Source organism: Rhincodon typus, unplaced genomic scaffold, assembly GCF_021869965.1.
Source record: "Rhincodon typus isolate 14 unplaced genomic scaffold, sRhiTyp1.1 hic_rhity00002704, whole genome shotgun sequence".
In the NCBI taxonomy this organism is placed as follows: domain Eukaryota; kingdom Metazoa; phylum Chordata; class Chondrichthyes; order Orectolobiformes; family Rhincodontidae; genus Rhincodon; species Rhincodon typus.
This window is the reverse complement of record NW_025968342.1, coordinates 1-22,460: the sequence shown is the minus strand read 5'-3', so window position 1 is coordinate 22,460 and position 22,460 is coordinate 1. Positions and strand designations below refer to the sequence as shown.

Below are 22,460 nucleotides of genomic sequence, written 5' to 3'. Positions count from 1 at the left end.
TCCCCACTGTCAACATCCTCGGGGTTACAATTGCTTAGAAACTGAACTGGAGAAGCCATATAAATACAGTGGCTACAACAGCAGGAAAGAAGGTAGGAATCCTGCAGCAAGTACCTCACCTCCTGACTTCTCATAGCCTGTCCATCATTTACAGGGCACAAGTCAAGAGTGTAATGCTGAGTGGCTTGGAGGAGAATTTGCAGGTGGTGGGGTTCCCATGTACCTGTTGCCCTTCTCCTTCTAGATAGAAGTGGTAGTGGAATTGGAGGGTACTGTCTAAGGATGTTGGTGAATTTCTTTGAATATCTACAGTGCATCTTGTAGACGGTACACAAATGACTGAACATTGGCGGTGGAGTGACTGCATCTTTGTGGATGCAGTGCCAATCAAACAGGAAGTTTTGTTCTGGATGATGTCAAGCTTTTTGATGCTGTTGGAGCTGTGCCTATCCAGGCAAATGGAGAGTATGCCTTCACACTCTTGAGTTTTGCCTTGAAGATGATGGACAGGGGGATCAGGAGGTGAGTTACTTGCTGCAGGATTCCTAACCTCTGACCTGCTGTTGTAGCTACTATGTTTATATGGCTGGTCCAGTTCAGTTTCTAGTCAATGGTAACACCCAGGATGTCAACAGCAGGGGATTACTCAAATTACTAAGAAAGCATCACACTATCAGAAATATATTTCAGGACAAACTCCAAACTGTTTATTGAAAATAATTAAATACACCAAGAAGCAAGTTAAGCCAGCATGCAAAAAAGCAATACAGTACTTAACTCTCACTTTAATACTTTAAGCCGAGTCTTTTGATGAGCTTTTTATATTTACTTCTGGACTCTGAGTTCTGACTCACCAAAATCACCTGTAAATACAGTTGCACCGAGTGAACCAAAGAAAAGAAGCAGTTATTAATCTTACGTCAAAGGAGCCTTCCATACCAAGGATGCTAATTTCTTTATTCGGAGGACACCTCAATGTACCATTTCAGATAAAGTATCTGTCTCTTGTACTGATGATCATGCAAGCTTTGAAGAATTACTCAGTCCAGTTCTCTCCTGGTGAGGATGTGTCTACAAATGACTGACATACAAAACTGGGAAGTTCTTTGTTGTTAATATATAAACTCCCAAGTATATGCCTCATATAAGACACAGAAATCTTTCTGAGCAAGTGGTCAATGTATGCCAGTTTAAATTTGGCATTAATCTGTAACATCTCCCAAAGTTTTATAATCTGCCTGATTATCGGTTATCACAACTAAAGAAATTCAACGGGAATAGTAGCTGGTCTGTTCTATAATTGAAAAGAAAGGAGATGACCTACAAATGTTAGAATTTGTAAAAACAATAGAATCTCATTCCATTACAACCATTAGGGCATATGTAATATAAAGATTATTTCAGATTTCATTCTAATTTGTTTCTATCAAACCTGTACTCAATTGATCAGGCAAGGTAGCTGATCATTCTGTTTGCTTGCTGCTCTGCAATGACTGAACATGGTTAAAGTGGAGTTGACACTCATTCCCAGGTTTCCTCCAACCTTTTCGCCATTGTGTAAAGCAGCAATCAATATCCTAACTTTATTCTCTCTTGAAATTATTGAGTTGCATTGAAATTCTTTTGCTTGACGAATTGCAACTGTTTCTGTTGGCTTTGTCTTCACATTTTACTTGTAGTTCCTTAGCTGCTTTAAGCTCAACTTCTCATTCTACTTAAATATCATGTGAATTTGTCCAATTTGCATCGAATTTCTGAATTCAAGTAAATGAGAGCAGGAAAATATAATCTATAGGGAATACCACAAAGCACATCTGCTCAGCCAATCATAGAGCTTCACAGTGCAGGAGATCCCTCAGTCCATCATGAGAATACATGAAATATAAACAGCAGTAGATAAATGGTCCATCAAGCCTGTTCTGTCAATTAACATATACATTGTTGATCTCAGGCTTCAAGTTCACCTTCACGCTGATTTCCCATTTCCATCGATTTCCTAAGAGATCAAAAATCTGTTTATCCCTGCCTTAAATCTGTTCAAAGATGGAGCATCCACACTCCACTGGGGCAGGAATCCACAGTTTTACAACTCTTTTACTAATTTGTTCACTCTTCAGTCCTAAAGAATCAGTGCTTTATCCTCTGCCCCGTGTTTTAGAGTTCCCCAAGCAAACAGAAGCACTCTTTCAGCATCTTCTCTATTAAGCCCCTTCAGAATCTGATATGCCTCAATGAGATCACCTCTTATTGTTCTTTGTTTCTGAGAATTTAAGCCCCTTTTATTCAGCTTCACTTCAGAAAGATACCTCCTCAATTCAAGTACTATTAGAGTGAACTCCACAATGTTTCCAATGCAAATACATCCTTTCATAAATGTAGAAACCAAAATGACACATACTATACACGATGAGGTCATGTCATACTATATCGTTACAGTAAGTCTTCCTTACTCCAGTAGTCCAAAGCCTTTCCAATAAAGCCCAATATGCCAGTTGCTTTGCTTTATTTATTCTTTTGACAAAAATGAATAACTTCACATTTTACTACATTATACTTCATCTACCATCTTGATGTATGTTCATTAACCTGTCTAGATCTCTCTGAATACACTGTATCCTTGCCATAGTTTCCCTTTCCACTTAACTTTGCATTATCTAGCAAACATAGGTTTATTATTCTCCCTGTTTCTGCATCCAAATCATCCATAAGAATTGTAAATAGCTGAGGCCCAGTACTTACAGAACTCCATTATTCACTGTACACTGCAAGGTGCCATTGTTGCACATCTTTTACTTAAAAGATTTGGTTAAGAATATAGGAGGCATAGTTAGTAAGTTTGCAGATCACGAAAATTGGTGGTATACTGGATAGTGAAGAAGGTTATCGAAGAGTAAAACGAGACGTTGATCAGATGGGCCACTGGGCTGAGGAATGTAGGTGGGGTTTAATTCAGATAAATGTGAGATGTTGCAATTTGATAAGACAAACCAGGGCAGTACTTACATAGTTAATGTAGAGCCCTGGGAGTGTTGTTGAACTGAGAAACCCAGCGGTGCTGGTACATATTTCCTTGAAAATGACATCACGGGTAGACAAGCAGTGAAAGCAGTGCTTGGCATGCTTGCCTTCATCAGTCAGGGTTGGGACATCATGTTACAGCTGTACAAGATATTGATATCACTCTGCTATAGAAAGGATATTATTAAATTAGGAAGGGTACAAAGAAGATTTACAAGGATGTTACTGAGACTAGAAGGTTTGAGTTCTAAGGAGAGACTGGATACATTGAGACTTTTTCCCTGGAGTGTCAGAGGCTGAGGGGATGACCTTATAGAAGCTTCTAAGATCATGAGGGGCATAGATCAGATGAATAGGCAAGGTCTTTTCCCCATGGTGGGAGAGCCCACAACTAGAGGTCATAGGTTTAAGGTGAGAGGGGTAAGATTTAAAAGAAACCTAAGGAACAACTTTTTCCACTTGGAGGGTGGTGTGTGTATGGAACAAGCTGACAAAGGGAGTGGTTGAGGCGGGTGCAATTACGACATTTAAAAGACATTTTGACAGGTATGTAGATAGGAAGGATTTAGTGGGGTACAAGTCAAATGCAGGCAAATGGGAGTAGTTTGGATTAGGAAACCTGCTCAGCATGGACAAGTTGGGCTGAAGAGTCTATTTCTGTGCTATATGACTCTATGTCTTCCCACTCCCTGCTTCCTGTCAATCAATCCTCTAATACCCAATTCACGAACACCTTTTAACGAATTGTACAGCACCTATGTGGTGCCTTTTGAAAATCCAGGTATACTACATTTACAGGCTCCCCTTTATTGGCCCAAATAACACTTACAAATTTGTCGAACAGGATTTCTCTTTAGTAAAACCAAGTTGTTTTAATTAGATCACGCTTTTCTGAGCACATTCTTGAGATGTCCTTACAAATAGATTCTAGCATTTTCAATGACTGATATCAGGTTAAGTTGTCCTGTATTTCATTGTTTCCTTTCTTGAAAATTAAATAAATATTTGCAAATTTCCAATTTAATGGGACTGTTTGAGAATCGAATGCTCTTTGTAATGAGCTAACGACTTAATCTCAATTGCCCTTTTTCAAATATTCATTTCTCTTTTATGAAAGATTATAGATTTTGCTTTCTTCCACATTCATGTTCTACATCCTTACAGTTACTCAATTTATAATTTATAATTATACTCAATTTGCACATTCTTTATATCCTCCTGTGTAAAAGAGTTCAGCATCTGACTATTGGAGGCATTAGTTTTTGGAATTGGCTAAGTGGAAAATGTTTATTTTCTAGTCAGCACTTTTCCCTTAATCGTGAAAGTTGTACTCAGTTGTCACAGAGCCGGTTCCAAACCTCGGCTTTACAGGAGATAAAAGTGAATGTTTCATACAGTTCCTTTACCATTCCCAAATGTTTATTTTAATATATTAAGATTTTGATAGAAATAATAATTGGCAAAGTAAGAATGATGTAAAAAGAAACTTGAAAATGAAAATAAAACCATACCTGCCACCTGAGCTGGATCCACCAGAGTGTGTCGAGAGATGGAAATTAGTTTGCTCAGGAGATGAACAGTCATATCCTGAGTGGAAGATGAGGTAAAGCCCTTGAGGAATAACTGCTGGAGGCCAGGAAAACTGTTCCACTTCAGTTTGCTTTGCACTTTTTCAATCTTCTCCCGACTCTCCGCTTTATCCAGAGGCAACTGTGTGAGCAGTTTGTTGAGCAGTTTTAGTGCCAAAAGGTATTCATATTCATAGTCTGACTCTAGTAGGGCTGTAGCTATCCAGAAAATGGTAGCCATCAGGCTACTTGGATCAGTAGTTGGCTGCTGGTCAGGCATTTCACCCTCTCTAAGAGAGGACAGGCTTCGAGTCCTTGCTAGGTTACCATAGTTCATCCTCCCATCCAAAATATCCAGTGTATTACTTCGACGTCTGTCACACCGTCTGTCTCCCAGTAGACTGGCTCGTAAAGAGTTACTTCTCGCGTGACAACTATGATGAGTTAGGAAACTACTGGTACTGAGTGGGCTTGTGCTTAAGTTTAGTTGTCCAGTGCTTTTCCTGTTAGCTGCCAACTTAGTGCCCATTAAGGAATCAGTTAAATGTGTTCTATAATAAGTTGAAGACAAATACAAACACATAGATCAGGTTTCATATTTAAGGTGCATGCAAATTGATATTATTCTGTGCAAATAAAACTCAAATAAAACAAATTTGCTTTCTGTACAGTAATTAATTCTTTAAAGTTTTTGATTAGTTTCAACTAGGGCTATTTTCAAAATCTTGTGGCAATCAATTCATCTTACTGCTTAAATCCATCATTGCTGCTTAAATTTCTCTGGCCGAATCTTAACTTATGCTATTCCCTTAAAATTTTTTGACATATTACAAACATGAATTTCTGTGAACGACAAATACAGAATTACATTTATATGCACAGAGTGAACTCGGTCATAAGTAGTCTATTATATTCTGAAAATATTTGCATACAGGTTTATCAAAATAGAAGCATATACAAACTGCTGGCAGTTGATCAGTAAGTTAGAACCATATTTTTTTCTGGTCTTTCCTGTTTATGGCTCAGTTAAGTTCTTTACCTCTTTACAAAGACTCACGGCCAACAACTAATGCAGTCAATGGTCAGTCACCGACAGCAAATCTTTCCTAAAGCATTTGCTCCAGAGAAGTTAATAAGAAACAAGCCATATTATGCCTGGAACAATTTTACCTTCCTCTAGCATTTCCCTACACTAAATGAGTGATCAGAAACAATAGACAACAAGGTGCAGGGCTGGATGAACACAGCAGGCCAAGCAGCATCATAGGAACAGAAAGGCTGACGTTTCGGGCCTAGACCCTTCATCAAAAAAGGGGGAGGGGAAGGGGGTTCTGAAATAAATAGGGAGAGAGGGGGAGGCGGATAGAAGATGGATAGAGGAGAGGATAGGTAGAGAGGAAACAAACAGGTCGAAGAGACGGGGATGGAGCCAGTAAAGGTGAGTGTAGGTGGGGAGTTAGGGAGGGGATAGGTCAGTCCAGGGAGGACGGACAGGTCAAGGGGGCAGGATGAGGTTAGGACGTAGGAGATGGGGGTGCGGCTTGAGGTGGGAGGAGGGGATAGGTGGGAGGAAGAACAGGTTAGGGAGGCGGGGACGAGCTGGACTGGTTTTGGGATGCGGTAGGGGGAGGGGAGATTATGAAGCTTGTGAAATCCACATTGATACCATTGGGCTGCAGGGTTCCCAAGCGGAATATGAGTTGCTGTTGCTGCAACCTTCGGGTGGCATCGTTGTGGCACTGCAGGAGGCCCAGGATGGACATGTCATCTGAGGAATGGGAGGGGGAGGTGAAATGGTTCGCGACTGGGAGGTGCAGTTGTTTATTGCGAACCAAGTATAGGTGTTCTGCAAAGCGGTCCCCGAGCCTCCGCTTGGTTTCCCCGATGTAGAGGTAGCCACACCGGGTACAGCGGATGCAGTATACCACATTGGCAGATGTGCAGGTGAACATCTGCTTGATGTGGAAAGTCTTCTTGGGGCCTGGGATGGGGGTGAGGGAGGATGTATGGGGGCAGGTGTAGCACTTCCTGCGGTTGCAGGGAAAAGTGCCGGGTGTGGTGGGGCTGGAGGGGAGTGTGGAGCGGACAAGGGAGTCACGGAGAGAGTTGTCCCTCCGGAAAGCAGATAAGGGTGGGGAGGGAAAGATGTCTTTGGTGGTGGGGTCGGATTGCAGATGGCGGAAGTGTCGGAGGATGATGCGTTGGATCCGGAGGTTGGTGGGGTGGTACGCGAGGATGAGGGAGATTCTTTTTTGGTTCTTATTGCGTGGACGGGGTGTGAGGGGTAAGTTGCAGGAGATGTGGGAGACACGGTTGAGGGCGTTCTCGACCACTGAGGGGGGGAAGTTACGGTCCTTGAAAAATGATCGAAGCTCAGTTAGGGTAAGGAGGATTAAAGTCACTTCCTTTCTCATATGATTGAAGTGATTTGTACTCCAAATTAGTTATCTCAATGCATTGCCTAGTTCCTTCTTCCTGGTGAGAAAACTGGCCATCAACAAGTCCTGATGAAGAGTTTTGGCCCAAAATGTTGACTTTCCTGCTCCTTTGATGTTGTCTGACCTGCTGCGCATTTCCAGCCTCACACCTATAGGCTCTGGCTTCCAAATTCTGCAGTCCTTATTGTCTCTCTGGCCATCAACCAATTACCAATACCAAAGCATGCTAATGGAAGATTATAATTAAAGTTTTTAAAGACAATTGCATTTTTAAAAACAAATAGAACCACAAACTTGCTTTTTTAGACAGATAAATTCAAGCGACTTTTATAAAATAAAAGGACATAAAAACAGAACTCCTTTGGGCTACTAAAACAGAACCCATATAGATGCCAAGAATCTGTTCAGCACTGTGATTTCCTCCATCATAATGATTCATTCCATCTCTTACACTCTAGTGAACGATATGCTTGTAAGCAAATAACTTAAATTGTCAACTTATGGAGAGATATAAACTTGCGGAAGTACAAAGATCAAGAGTGTGATCAATATCGCCCCAGGATACAGAAAACACACATAATCTAAGTGCTTGGTATGTGCTGGAGGATGCTTTGAAGCAAATACCAGAAGCCTTTTGTTACAGGTGTTTGGAGGTAAAAATAGCATATTTTTAGATTAAACTATATAATATCTAAGTACAGAAATAAAATGAAACAGATGCTAATAGTCAATTGTCAAATAATCAAAAACCATATATAAAGCCAAAAGTACTTACTGAGAAAGTGCGGAAAGCAGATCACACTGTTTTATTGTGTCTGCTAATGTGTCAATGGCAGACTCAAGCGTGAGCAGCAGTTCAATAACAAAACCCTGTTAATAGAAATACTTGCATGAAATCTCACAATTCAAAGGATGCAAACACGCAAGTGTGCAAGTTGAACAGATTTTTATTAAGAGGCTGAATGATTGGAAATGAATGAGAAGAAATGTTTTCTTCTTTAATGAACTTTCCAGCAAAATCAGCAGCAGACTGAAATAGCAACTGCAGCTGATTTTCCTCTGACGAAACTGAATGAGTTGAAATCAATCGTTCCATTTCAAACATTGCTCTAGCTGAAGCAAACAAAATGCAAGACTTAATCCTAGATGTAGCAGAGAATTCAAATTAACACCAGATGTATTGCTGCAATAGACTGATTTCATCCATATAGATCAAAAAATGACAAGGCTTCTTGAATTATGAATTTATTACTTGAAATAGTATTAATGTAGATATTTAAATGAATGAACGCGACTAACACTTTCATTAATCACAGTCAGCTATCTGTATCATTTGCGGTATCTGGTTCAGAGGTTTTTCTAGATTCTGAATACAATTATGCATTGGGGTACTGCCACAAAAGTGACTATAACAAGTGATTAGCACAATTATTTTATAACTTCTATTAGAAGTCTGTTATGTACCTGAGCCTCTTCCCCTGCATCTCCAACTGTTTCAACAAGTCTTGACAATACATCAGACAATGTAGTTACAGTCAGTGGCTGTTTTAGTGCTCTGAAGATCTGGAATGATCTGCCAGCGTAATGTCTATTAGAACATGAAAGTGCTGTCTGCAAGGCCACTTCACTGAGAAGCTGCTCCAGCTGAAAACCTAGTTTAGTTGGAAACAAAAATACCAGGAAAAAAAAAAAGCTGGATTAAAATGTCAAGAGTTCAGACTGTAAAATGTATACTTGTGAGTTTGTAGTAACTATGCATTCCAGATACCTGATCTCGGTTGCTTGAATATGGATATTACATGTTTTAAAAACACAGTTAACTGTTCAGCAGTTTTAATGTTTGGATTCTTAGGAGAGACATCTTCATGGTTCCATAGTGGCCCTCGTTTTCTTTGAGAATATAAATAAGGTTTTTATAAGTATGACAACATAAATAGTTAGCAATTTTCCATTATTTAAAACAAGCATAATTAAACATGGATAAGTGTAACTTCCTGTGGGATTGTCATCAGCAAGTTACCCTCAAAATTACATCCATTCAGTTAGTGCCCATTTATGCCGAAATATCCTGTGACTCTCATTTGACTAAAATGAAATACAACAGTGAATGTAAATGGTCAATGCGATTTGAACAAAAGGTGAATGCAACCAGTGGGATCACAAAAGTGTTATGAAGAGATCACTACAAATGCAAAGGTTTTTCTCCTTTCAGAGTAAGAATGTAAAGTAACTTGCAGAAATATCTCTGTCCTAAAGATATTTCAGTAATTGAGTTGAATTACTCAGTTAAAGAAATCAAGATTGTATCAAAGCTTCCTTCCCTACTGTCGTTTCAGTTAACACCGCCACAAAAAAGGTTTGTTATTCTATGGGTGGCAACATGTGATAAAGAGGGAGGTGATGTGAACAGTTACCTAATTCCTTCCATATACCAGCCCTCCTATAGATTTAGGAGTTGATCCCCAGAAAAGTAGCAAAGTGCCAAACGTTTTCAACAGTTTGAAAAGGAAAGAAGGTAAGATACACAACATACTTTCCTTTTCTTACACAACCATTATAGCCTGCGAGAGACTTAAGTCTGTCGGGTGAAGCGCTTCAATTAGCGAGCTGTGCAATTTTTAACCAACTTACCTTGTGGTTATAAATTCAATGAGTGTTTTCACCTTCTCATCCTGATCTGCATTAATATCCACCTCACTTAAAATTGTGGGAGTGAGCTGGGGAATGGCAGCACTGGTAGTTCCTAAGCTGATGCTAGAAGAGGTAGAGCTTGAGCTGAGTCCTGAGTCAGTCATTGGCGATGGCTGGTAATCTGGCACAAATTCACTGCCCCCTGCTAGAAGAATATTTAAAAAATATTAAATCTACAATATCAACTGAAATTACTTTAAGGCTGTTAATATAGTAACACTACAAACCGTGGCCAAAATACGAGTGATCAGTTAATGACTTTATCAATGATACTTGATACTACACTGTTCTAAGTGGGATGCGTCAAGACTCAGGCAACATTTGGGACTGCACTGATATGGACCAGTAGCAGTTTCATCACTCAAATGCCAGGTAATGGGCATCTCCAATAAAAGGGAATCTAACTATTTTCTCTTGACATTCAGTCATTACCAGCATTCCCAAAAATTTTGTTTTCATCTGCGGGCACCTCTGTGGTCGGTGCCTGACAGTGACATTTAGAACTTGATGTCAATGTTGCAAACAGCATCAAAACATCAATTGCATGCACGGATCCTTGGAGCAGCTGTTCGGCCACGCAGCTTAGAGGGAACGTTGCTCACTATTACTGCTGAATTTTCCCACCAACATGATTGGGAGGATTACCATTGGCCAGAGATTTAATTTTTATGATCCAGTCATATAAATAAAGCAGATACAACAACAGGTCAAAGACTTGGAATTCTCTGGCAAGTAACTCACCTCCTGAATCCTTAAAGTCTTTCCACTATCAATAGTCAGGAGTATAATGGAATATTCCCTGTTTGCCTGGATATGTGCAGCTTCACCAATACTTATGAAGCTAAAAGCCACCTGTTTTTCCCTCTCAGTATCATGCCCTTCCAAATTGTCCTAGCTTCAGTTAAGAAACAACTTCTTTATACTTTCCCTTCAGGCTCAGTTTCTTCCTTTATCTTAACATTCCACTTTAAAACGGATATCAGAACTGTGCACTTGCTGATAATAAATGCACAGAAGATGATATCACTAATCAGTAACAAAACTGGGTATAAACAATATAATGCATGCCATTTCAAACAAAGCAGAGCCATGTGCAAATTAGCAAGGAGCAAATAAGATTATAGAAATTAATGCATGGTTTAAAGACTGTGAAGGAAGTGGGTTCCAGTTCAAGGGAGAGTGGCAACAGTACTGGGGACATTAGAATCTGTACTGCTCAGACAGTCTGTACCTGAAAGAAACTGGGACTTGTGTTCTAGCAAGTTGTATAACTAGGGCAGTAGAGATGCCTCTAAAATAAAATTGTAAGAAAGCAATTAAGACAACTAATGGGATGATATCCTTGATTTTGAGATGAAGTGAACATAACAGGAAAAAATGTTCTGCTACAGATATACAGAGCACTGGTGAGATGTTTGAATACTGCATGCACTTTCGGTCCCTTATTTAGCGAAGGATAAAAATGTGTTGGAGATGGTTTACTAGGTTGGCACCTAGATTGAAGAGGTTGTCATTTGAGTAAAAGTTGGACAGAATGGGCTTGTTTTCATTGGAGTTTAAGATTGAGAGGTAACTTGATTGAAATATACAAAATCCTGAATGGTCTTGACAGGGTGGACAGAGAAAGAATGCTTTTTCTTGTCCATGAGTCAAAATTAGGGATTGCCTTTTTTAGTCCAGAGATGAGAAGAATATTTTTCTCACTGAGGCATGGAACTCTGCCTCAGAAAACAGTGGAAGTGGTGTCATTGAGATGGAGGCAGATTGGATTCTTCTTTGGTAAGGGAATCAAGGTTATTGGGAGTAGATAGGAATGTGCAAATTGAAAAATTAACAGATCAGTTATGATCTTAGTGAATGGTGGAGCAGGTTTGAAGGTCTGTAAAAGGACAATGCAGCTCTTAATTCATATGTGATGTGAATATTGTAGTTCCCCAAAGCATTAAGGTACCATACGTTAGCGTTTATCAAACGTAATTAGCTTCTGTGAATCGGCTTCTGTAAAGTTTCAAAATAGTTGCTATTTAATACATTATACTTTTCAAAATCCTTTAATTTTTAGAAATGTGACACTGTGCTTGAATTCTAAATTTCATAAACAAGTGGCACCACCTGCTGGAGTAAAAAGAAGCAACAAGATCTTTTGAGGAGGAGACATTTACAACAGTCACTAACCTGTAAAACTATACTCCACATGAGTGGCTGGTTTGACAGTAAGCACCTTAGGCTCAGTAGACTCCTTGTTCCTGAGGAGAATGGAGGCCATAGCCTGAACATTACTGTTATAGGCCATTACTATAAGCAAATGCAACAGTAGTCGCTTACAATGTTCATACACTTCAGGATGCTGGTGATCAAATCCTGTAAACAAAGAAAAAGTGAAATATTTTTCAACTTATCAATATTTCATGCAATTCAATTTATTAAAAAAGTATATTCACCAGAAAAGTATTTTACTTTACATAACCTTAAACTCTAAAACATTCTCAGATCAGCATAATTACTTAGAAAGTTTTTTTAAAAATTGCTGAATTGTTGGTATCTTTCTAGCATGTTGTTCACAATAATAACGCAGGCTCAATTCTTGTTCTAGCTAAGGTAGATTTGGGAACCGCATCCTTGACTTTCTCCTGAAGTGGTAGACATTGGCAACCCACCAAAAACTTCCAAGAAAACAGGTCAGCGTGAAGCATCTGTAGACAATGACATGCATTAAGGACACACATAAATAACCGAACAAATGACCTATTAAATTTGTGGATTTTCAAACCCAAACATAAAATTGGTAAACATCTACAATTAGGATTACAATTTTCGATAGACAAAATCGACCAAAATATATTAACAATGGGGGAGCAGAGGAACCTGGTATAGGCAGAAACCCACATAACTGGACAGTAGGATTAGAATAGTTAGCTGCTTGTTTTTGTCAGGCATAGATTCGATAAGCCAAAGAGCCCTTTTTTGTGCTGTAAACTCTACGACTCTGCAACCTAGAAATTGGTGCATAAATTATTGAAGGTGGCAGGACAGTCAAGAGAGAATCATCCTAGGTTTTATTGATTGGGACATAAGAATACTAAAGCAAGGAGTTATATTAAACTCGAAGAAAACACTGGTTGGGCCTCAACTGAAGCATTAGGTCCAGTTCTGGGCACAACATTTAGAATGCATTCAAGAGAATGCAGAAAAAGATTGATAAGAGGTGAAGAGTTTCAGTTGTGCAGATAAATTGGAGAAGGTGGGATTGTTTTCCTTGGAGAACTAGAGATTTAATGGAACTATTCAAAATCAGAACGGACCTGTGCACAGTTGATGAGGAGAAGCTTGTTCACACTTAAAGGAAAGATTGAGAATCAGAGGGCACTGATTTGAGGTAACTGGCAAAAGAAACAGCAGGAATATGAATAATAATATTTTCACAGAGTGAGTTGCTCATGTCAAGTATACACAGCATGACAGTGTATTGGAGGAAGGTTCAATTAAGGTATTCAAGGGAAAATTGGATTATCTGAGAAGGAAGAATGTGCAGGGTGAGGGGGAGAATGGGAAAATGGCACTAGCAGAATAGCTCTCTCAGAAAATGGCACAGACTTGATGATCTAAATAGCCCTGCTTTGACCATTCTGCAAAAATCTTAACACGGCAGCAATAGCCAGAATAGACAAATTGTATGTACTGCTTTCACAGGTACTAAAAAAAAGTATTTGGCTTGTTTCTCCTTTCTTTTACAGAATGCATTAGTAAGAATAGTATTTGTCATACTTGCATTGATGGCTTTCCTGAGCGAGTGAACAGATCTTTCTTTGACTTTCGACTCAAATCAGTTGCTCTTTGATAGCCTGGCTGAAATCAGCTTGCAGGGAACAATGGACACTTACCGTATAACTCTGTGCCACATCAGGTCAACAACATACATTATGCCAGCAATTAGAACACTTTTATTTCCTAATTACCTATAAATATTGCATGAAGCAAAAGATGCGTGTAGTTCCCCCATTCTACCTTTACGCTGTGATCAACTATTAGATCTGTAAGAAGGATGACTGCGATGTTACACCTAATAAAACAAAATGATTGCATTTTCAGAACTACAGGAATGAAATATAAACATTTATAATATTAGCAATAGATTCTGAAAATAAACAATTAAACTGAGGTTTTACAGCATTCATTTGATGGCAAGACAAGCCTCTGCATTATCTCTGTAATTAGGAGTGACACACACCAACATGGATTAAGACAAGTTTTCTTTATGTATAAGCATTCACTAGTTTAAACAAATTATGTTCAACATTTTACTCAGTGGTACTATAGACGAGTCCAAAACATCCGTTTTTGTCCCTTATAAATTGTTATAGTCACTGAGATGTATCAGTTGCAATCAATGGAACTTTGACTGCTTTGTGAAGTTAGAAGTTAGCTATCACTCAGCCATGATGACAGTGTAGTTTACCATTCCCAAGAGCATGAGATAAAAAAAAATTGACAAGGCTATTGTATATAGTTTAAATAAAAAAGCTTTGACACACGTAAACATTACATCAACCAAGGAAAAAGGATGCACCCTACTAACGCAAGTATTTTCTGAGGAACTGAAGCGTGGCATTAAAAATATTGTACAAATTACAAATCCAGCATGGATTATATGGAAACAAGTTAGTTTTCATTCATTGTAGGAATATAATTTGTTGTTGCATTCCTCCAAACTGGTCAATCAGCAGTTTAAATGTCATGAATATATTTTGTTGAACACGTACAATGTTAGTAATTTTGTATATAGGATTTTGCAATCATTTTGTAACAGCTTGTAGAAATCATTATCATATTCTCCAAGTACAGTATTCACTGACCTCTGCAGGGGTATCCCTGGTGTACCAGTCTCAGGCAAGTAATCAGCCAGTGGTGACCAGCTTCCACCATTGGGAGGAAATGGCAATGGTTCTGCTTTGTTGAGTTCCATCACTTTCAGCCTCCAGTTTGCATAAATTGGCATAGAATCACCTATTAAACATAAAGTATGCAATAGTTAAATCAGTAAAGGCACGTGAAATGGACTACTGAATTTTATTCTCAGATACTAGGGAACAAACTTTAGCCTTTTACTGACACAAATATTTCTTGCAGATTGCAAGTTAGAAATTTTCTATAGCTTCAGGCACACGATAGAAAAATTGTAATAACAGATCAGACATATTGTGCCTGGAGTGTCATCAACATGTGCTTGCTAACACGTGTAATTCTAGGAATATAAATTATGTACATATAAATTCATATGATCTTAAACTTTCTATATTTACAACTTAATATTTAATCAAATGTCAACTTTTAACAATGCAATTGTCTGGCAGATTTACAACCCATATAACATGTAATATGTTTGAAACCTTTAAGGGGACACACTAATGTATAAAAACCTTTACAATATATTTTGTGACTACATTACGCACTCTTCTCCTCTTCATAGGATCCGCCAGAACTGCTGCTGTAACGAGATTCTAGCCGGTGATGTTGCCGGTTCAGGTTGCTATTTAGCCCACCATAGATATCGAGATGTCCGTAACTGCTCAGAGAAAACAAGTAATTAAAGCTGAGTACTTGGTATAAGTACATGTATGTAAAATGTGGAAACAAAAGTTCACATAACGTATTTTATTCCATTACAATTTGCTTCTCAAATTATTTTGGGAGCAAGGTTGAGATACCAGGCCATCAATCTATTCTTGAACATCAACCAAATAAAGGAAGACATCATCTACAATGCTGTTAAGTGGCACTTGCTGAGTCACAAGTTGCTCAGCAATGTTCAGTTTGGATTTCACTACAGCACTGAATTCTTGACCTCACTACAGCTTTGACTGGGCATGGACAACAGAGCTAAACTCCGAAGATGACGTGAGACTGACTGCCCTTGACATCAAAGCAGTATTTGACTGAGTTTAGCATCAAGGAATCCTGGCAAATTGGAAGTCAATGGAAATCAAGGGAAAACTATCTACTGGTTGGGGCCCTCCTTATGCAAAGCAAGATGATTGTGATTACACCTGGACTACGATGACATTGCTACAGGAGGTGCTCGGATAACATGCAATAGTCAGCCTCTCTCAAGTGCTTTAATTATAAGGTCAAAAGTGATGATGTCTGCTAAGGGTTACCATACAATGGCCAGTCAATGGCCACAGAGTCATAAAGGATAGAAATAGGTCCTCAGCCCACCATGTCTCTCCTGACCAATAAACACCAAAATACACTAATTCCATTTATATGCAATTGGTCAGTAGCCGATTATTCCCTGGCATTTTAAGTGCGCATCCAGATGCTTCTTAAATATTGTGAAAGTACGTAATTCCACCACACTCTCAGGCAGTGTGTTCCATATTTTTACCACCCTCCGGGTGAAAAAAAAATTCCTCAGATCTCCTCTCCCACCACTTATTCCTCACCTTAAACAAAAAGCCCTCTCGTCTTAGACACGTCTGCCATGGGGAAAAGATTCTCACCATCTATTCTGCCTATGCCTCTCATAATCTTGTGTACCTCAATCAAATTCTCCCAGCCTCAGAAAACAAACCCAGTCTATCCAGTCTCTTCTCATAACTGAGGCTCTTTCATCCCAGGCAACATCTTGGTGAATCTCCCCTGCACCCTCTGCCGTGCAATCACATCCTTCGAATTGTGTGGTAGCCAGAACTGCTGGTCAGAGAAGTGTATATCATTTATTGAGATGTATATACTTTTACTGAATTATTTAGGCAGTAATGAATTAAAGAAAGTGGGAAAAGTTGAATAAAATCAAGTTCCTGGGGAACTAAAGACTGTTATTTATAAAGCATTTTTTATGAGCTTAAGTCTTCTCAAAAGTGTTCACTGGTCGGTGAAGAACCACGGCATTGTAGTTGCTGTCATAATGTAGGAAATTAATTAGTCAATTTGCACAGATCAAGGTCTTAAAAACAACAATGAATTAAATGAATAGATCATCTAGTTTAGGTAAATAAAAGCAAAATATTGCAGCTGCTGGAAATCTAAAATGAACACAAAGCATGATGGAGAAACTCAGCAATTCTGGTAGTATCTGTGGAAAGAGAAAGGTAGGCAATATTTCGAGTCCAGTATGATTTCTTTAGAACTTCTGAAGAAGTCAGATCAGACTCGAAATGTTGCCTCGCTTTCTCATTCCAAAGATGCTGCCAGACCTGCTGAGTGTCTCCAGCATTCTTTCTATTTACATCTATTTTAGGCATTGGTTGAGAAATAAATGTTGATCAGGGTGTCAGGTAATCTCTCCTGTTCTGCCTCAAAGACAGAGGCAGAAATAGAAGATAAAAAAACTGCGAAAAACAGCTTTACAGAGCTACCAAATAAAACAGCAACATAAATCTTCACCTTTAACATCAGGCACATGCTTAGAAACACTACAACCATTTAAAGAAATTATGATGAAGTTTTGTTTTGAAACACAAGTACATACTTATCATCAATAGCAGAGTCCTTTGCTGACTTAGTGTCCTGATGACCATCGTGTCCCGCTACCATGGTATTGCTGCTGGAAGTGGTACCTATTCACAATAGGAATTGACAAGAAATTGATGGAGTCAAATTGAAAATGTATAATTAAAATCACAAAATAAAGAATTACAATTTGAAAAAAACTTGACAAGCGTGGAAAAAAGTGAACCCATTAGGAAACATTATGAGAAAAATACTAGATTTTGTCTGTAAACAAATTTATTATCAAGTTCACTTCTCAACTCTACTTTGTTACCTTTGCCTGTTCATCATCAGACAATTCCATGTCACATTTGTATCTTCAACCATTACACTATCTGCTTTTCCTTGAAACAATTAAAATTATCCTTAAACTGATTTAAATTTACCAGAAGCCGACGATCTCAATGTTAATATTTAACCCTATATAAAATTTGGAGTAATTTAAACTTTGTTGAGAAACAGTAAAACAGTGGAAGTAGACAGAGTGAATTATTAATGAAGCTTCATGAGATAGAGATACAGAAATTGTGCAAAGACAAAAGAATGATTCTGGAGTTTGCCCTATTGCATTCTTACAACTGAAAGAGACAATTATAAGAAAAAGAACCAGTTTTCAATTGAAGGATCAAGAAACTTGAGATTTAAGATCGATGAAAGAAATGAAAGCATACGTTTGGTGGGGAAACTTTTTAAAAATGCATAGTGGCCAAACTTGGAATGCCCTGTCTTCAAAAGGGTATTAGAGTGAAAAAAGTGCAGTGATATGGGGAAAGAGCAGGGGATTGGAATGATGAGGTCATTCTTCCCAACAGCGGGCACTACAGCAATTCTATGAATTGCTTTTGAAGTCTAATTACTGTTATTAAAAATAGCTGTTAGTTTGTGTACAGCAATGTTCCAGAAGCAGCCCATACCTTGTCATGTTGGAGGCGCTGACTGACAGATAAATGTTGGCTAAGATACTGTCCTTCTTTGAAAATTATGGGATCTTTTAGATACTCAAAGTTTTGACAAAGACCTGTAGCTCGAGTTGTGGATGAGGTTGTTGACTTGCTCACTGAGCTGGCTTGTTCTCGTTCAGATGTTTCGTCACCATGCTAGGTGTCATCATCAGTGGAGCCTCCAATGAAGCCACTCCACTTGGAATTTATACCGTTTGGTCCGTTATGGTGAGTACTGTCATTTCTGATTTTGATCTGTATGGGTTTGGATATGGGGTCCAATTCTACATGTTTGTTGATTGCATTGCGGGTGGAGGAACATGCCTCTAGGAATTTCTGTGTGTGTCTATGTTTGGCTTGGGCTCTCTGGTTAACTTGTCCCAGTTAAACTGATGGCCTTCATTGTCTGAGCGTACCGATATTAAGGAGAGGTCATCGTGCTGTTTTGCTGCTAGTTATGTTCATGCATTGGGACAAAGTAACCATAGTAGCCCAAGTCAAACATAGACATGCACGGGAATTCCTACAGGCATGTTTCTCCACCTGTAATGCAATCAACAAACATATAGAACCCCATATACAAGCCCATACAGATCAAAACCAGAAATGACACTACTCACCACAACAGACGAAACAGTATAAATTCCAAGCGGAGTAGAATAACACCACTTCATTGGAAACTCCACTGATGATGTCACCTAGCATAGCGATGAAATGTCTGAATGAGAACAAGGCAGGTCGGCGAGCAAATCAACAACCTCATCTTTTAGATTCTATATGTGGACAGTCAGAAAACATCTTGATTCAAAATACCTTGACAATGCATTGTTCCATCACTAATGTGCTGAAGTGTCATCTAGGTTACGTATTCAGTACTCGCCTTCTGAATCAGAGGCAAGAGTGCTACCAATTGAACTAACTGGTGTCAAGTATGTCTAGGGCTGGATCATTTGAAAGCTTTGGAGGTAACAGGTACTGACGGATATAAATACAAATTCTGAGGCATTAATTTCAAAAGGACAATTATCTAGCTTGTTACAGAGATAGTAGGAACTGCCGATGATGGAGAATCTGAGATAACACAGTGTGCAGCTGGATGAACACAGCAGGCCAAGCAGCATCTGAAGAAGGGTCTCGATCCGAAACGTCAGCTTTCCTGCATTTTCTGAAGAAGGGTCTGACCCAAAACGTCAGCTTTCCTGCTCCTCTGATGCTGCTGTGTTCATCCAGCTCTACACCGTGTTATCTCAATTATCTAGCTTGAATTGTTTGGAAGTGCTAGATCACAATATTCGTCTCCCTTCATTCTTCCAAATCAACAGACTGCTGTAGTTTAGAAATTAGCCATATAAACAACATCATAGTGTTGCAAACAACAATTTATCTGACCTTAGATAAAGAAGGTGCTATAATTAAAATCCACATATTAAGGCATCAGGTCAGTACAAAGCTTTTTTTTTAAGAATCCCCACAACTGAAACAGGCCATTTGGCTCAACAAGTCATGTTGCATCCAAACATGTAAATATTTTATTTTCTAAACAAAAATGCATCTGTCATTAAGTTAAATCCTGCTGGACCAAGGATCAATAAGAAGAAGAAGGCTGGTTGCTTCAAGTCTTTCTAAGCTAAAAACAGTTCCCCTAAGCTCTATTTCAAATCAACATCGCAGCCATAAGAAAAAGTGAACATAACACCAAATTCTGACAATCTATAAACTCATTCCAATGACATTAACTAGACGTCAGTAGGTCAAAAATGTTGCTGAAACTTCAAATGCTGACTGGTGCTTCAAGACAGTTGGGGGCAGAGGTGAGTGTAGTGGTCATCGCTAAAGAGAAGGTCTCGGGAAGGTGAATGGTCTGAAGGTGGAATAGATGGACTACACCCCAGAGTTCTGAAGAAGATTGTACAGGCATTGGTGGTGATCTTTCAGGGATCACTGGAGTCAGGGAGGGTCCCAGAGGTCTGGAAAATGGCCAATGTAACATCCCTATTCAAGAAGAGAGGTAGGCAGAAGATGGGAAATTATAGACTGGTGAGCCTGAAATTGGTTGGTGGTAAGATTTTACAGTGAAATATTAAGGATGAGATTGTGAAGTACTTGTAAGTGCATGGTAAAATAGGCAGAGTGAGCACAGCTTTATCAAGGGGATGCCTGACAAATCTGTTGGAATTAAGGAGTTAAGGAGCAGGTTAGACAAAGGTGAGTCAATGGATGTGATCTATTTGGATTTCCTAAAGGTTTTTGACAAGATGCTGCACAGGAGGCTGCTAAATAAGATAAGAGCCCCTGGTGTTTGGGCAAGCTACTGGAATGGATAGAGGATTGACTGACTGCTAACGGCAGACAGAAGGGATAAAGACTTCTTTTTCAGGATGGAAGGTGGTGACTAGTGGAGTTCGCAGGGGTCTGTGTTGGGACCACAGCTATTCTCCTTGTATATTAGTGATCTAGAAGGAGGAACTAAGGGCATGGTTGCTAAGTTTGCAGATGATACAAAGATAGTTGGAGGGACATACTTTGTTGAGGAAGCAGGGAGGCTGCAGAAGGACTTGGTGAGTGGGCAAAGAAGTGGCAGATGGAAGACAATGAGAGAAAGCATGAGGTTATGCACTTTGATGGGGGAAAGAATAGTGGCACAGACGATTTTCTAAACAGGGAAAGGCTTCAGAAATGTGAAGCACAGAAGTACTAGTTCAAGATTCTCTTAAGATTAAAGTGCAGGTTCCGTTGGCGGCTAGGGAGACAAATGCAACGTTAACATTTATTTCAAGACGGCAAGAATACATGACCAGAGATGTAATGCTGAGGTTGTTTAAGGCTTTGATCAGAATGCATTTAGAATATTGTGAACAGTTTTGGGTCCTGTATCTAAGGAAGGATGTGCTGCTATTGGAGGGGATCCAGAAGAGGTTCACAAGAATGACCTCGGGCATGAAGGGTTCATCATATGAGGAGTAGTTGAGGACTCTAGATCTGTGCTTGATTTAGTTTAGAAGGATGAATTAAACTTACAGAATACTGAGGGGCCCGGATAGAGTGGCCATGGCGATGTTGTTTCCACTGGCAGGAGAGACTGGGACCCAAGCACATAGCCTCTAAGTAGAGGGACAACCTTTTAGAAGTGAAATAAAGAGGAACTTCTTCAGCCAGAGGGTGGTTAATCTGTGGAGCCCATTGCTGCAAAGGGCTGTGAAGGCTAAGTCAATGAGTGTATTTAAGACAAGATAGATAGAATTATTGATTGTTAAGTGGATCAAGGGTTACAGGAGAAGGCAGGAGAATGGGTTGAGAAACACATTAGCCATGACGGAATGGTGGAGCAGATTTGATGAGCCAAATGGCCTAATTCTGCTCCTATATCTTATGGCCTTACGATCTGTATGGTACAACTACAGGCTGCAGGTGAAAGATTCACTTGTGAGTACACATCTTCCTGATCAAGGTCCTACTTGGACTAATCAATTATAATTCTTGGTGACGGTTTTTATAATAGGCTATTGAAAAGACTGGCCATGTTCCACAGCATGACTTGACCAATGTTTTAAAATTGTCCTCTTAGAAAGATATATACAGGAGGTATTCTAAAATTAACTCATTTTCTCCCCCACCTCAAAGAAAAATGCTACTTATCAAGATTTGAATCAAACAGCCCTACTGGACAGAATGGATCAGGAGAAAACAAGAACATGGGTTTAAGGCAAGAGGGGCAAGATTTAAAAGGGACAACTTTTTCCAAGCAGAGGGAGGTGCGTGAATGGAATGAGCTGTCAGAGGAAATGGAGGAGGCTGGTATAAAGAACTACATTTAAAAGGCATCTTGGTGGATACATGATAGGAAGGGTTTAAGAGGGATATGGGCCAAATGCTCGCAGATGGGACTAGATTAATCTAGAATATTTGGTCAGCATGGATGAGTTGGACCGAAGGGTCTGTTTCCGTGTTGTACATCTCTATAAGAAAGCTGAAAGCTTCTTTGAAAACACATCAAAGTTTCCCTTTGTTTGTTTTCTCTTCCTTTGCTTATGGTATGGTACGATTCAGTAATGAGAGTAAGAATGTTTAAGCGAGTTCAGATAGTATAAAAATTCCTGCCTCCTTAAGTTTTCCGTAGCTGAACTACAAGCTCAAATATAGCTTTGTATGGACTAAACAAGGAAAGTATCTATTCACTTGTATACGTGATAAAAGTTTGCGACTTAAACAGTATGAATTTGGTATTCAGCTAAACAAAAAAGTTACCTGAGGTGATGGAGGGGATTTTGTAACTAGAGGTGATACGGTAGTAAGGTGGGTTGTCCATGTGAATG

At 39.2% G+C, this 22,460-nt stretch overlaps 1 protein-coding gene across 2 annotated transcripts; it reads right to left on the bottom strand.

Annotated features, from left to right (window-relative positions):
• Positions 1-797: 797 nt before the first annotated feature.
• LOC109912634 (protein furry homolog-like) lies at positions 798-22,454 on the bottom strand. 2 transcript variants are annotated; one of them, XM_048593357.1, is made up of 12 exons: positions 22,393-22,454; positions 17,187-17,274; positions 15,166-15,278; positions 14,569-14,719; positions 13,672-13,775; positions 11,891-12,076; positions 9,656-9,860; positions 8,793-8,914; positions 8,489-8,676; positions 7,800-7,894; positions 4,530-5,137; positions 798-863 (listed from the first exon to the last, which is right to left on the bottom strand). In XM_048593357.1, exons 1-12 carry the CDS (start codon positions 22,451-22,453, stop codon positions 826-828), a joined length of 1,959 nt encoding a protein of 652 aa, XP_048449314.1. In that variant the 5' UTR covers position 22,454; the 3' UTR covers positions 798-825. The 2 variants fall into 2 exon arrangements, with proteins under 2 accessions (XP_048449314.1, XP_048449315.1); XM_048593358.1 differs by having other exon boundaries at positions 9,656-9,857.
• Positions 22,455-22,460: the final 6 nt, after the last annotated feature.

Excerpts from the sequence above, each read along its gene's own strand:
- LOC109912634 (XM_048593357.1), bottom strand. The coding sequence starts at position 22,453 with ATGGACAACCCACCTTACTACCGTATCACCTCTAGTTACAAAATCCCC. Across the intron at positions 14,720-15,165 it reads ATCCTATGAAGAGGAGAAGA|GTGATTCTATGCCAATTTAT; the intron begins GTGCGTAATGTA and ends TATGTTTAATAG. Across the intron at positions 8,915-9,655 it reads ATTGAATTTATAACCACAAG|AAAACGAGGGCCACTATGGA; the intron begins GTAAGTTGGTTA and ends ATATTCTCAAAG.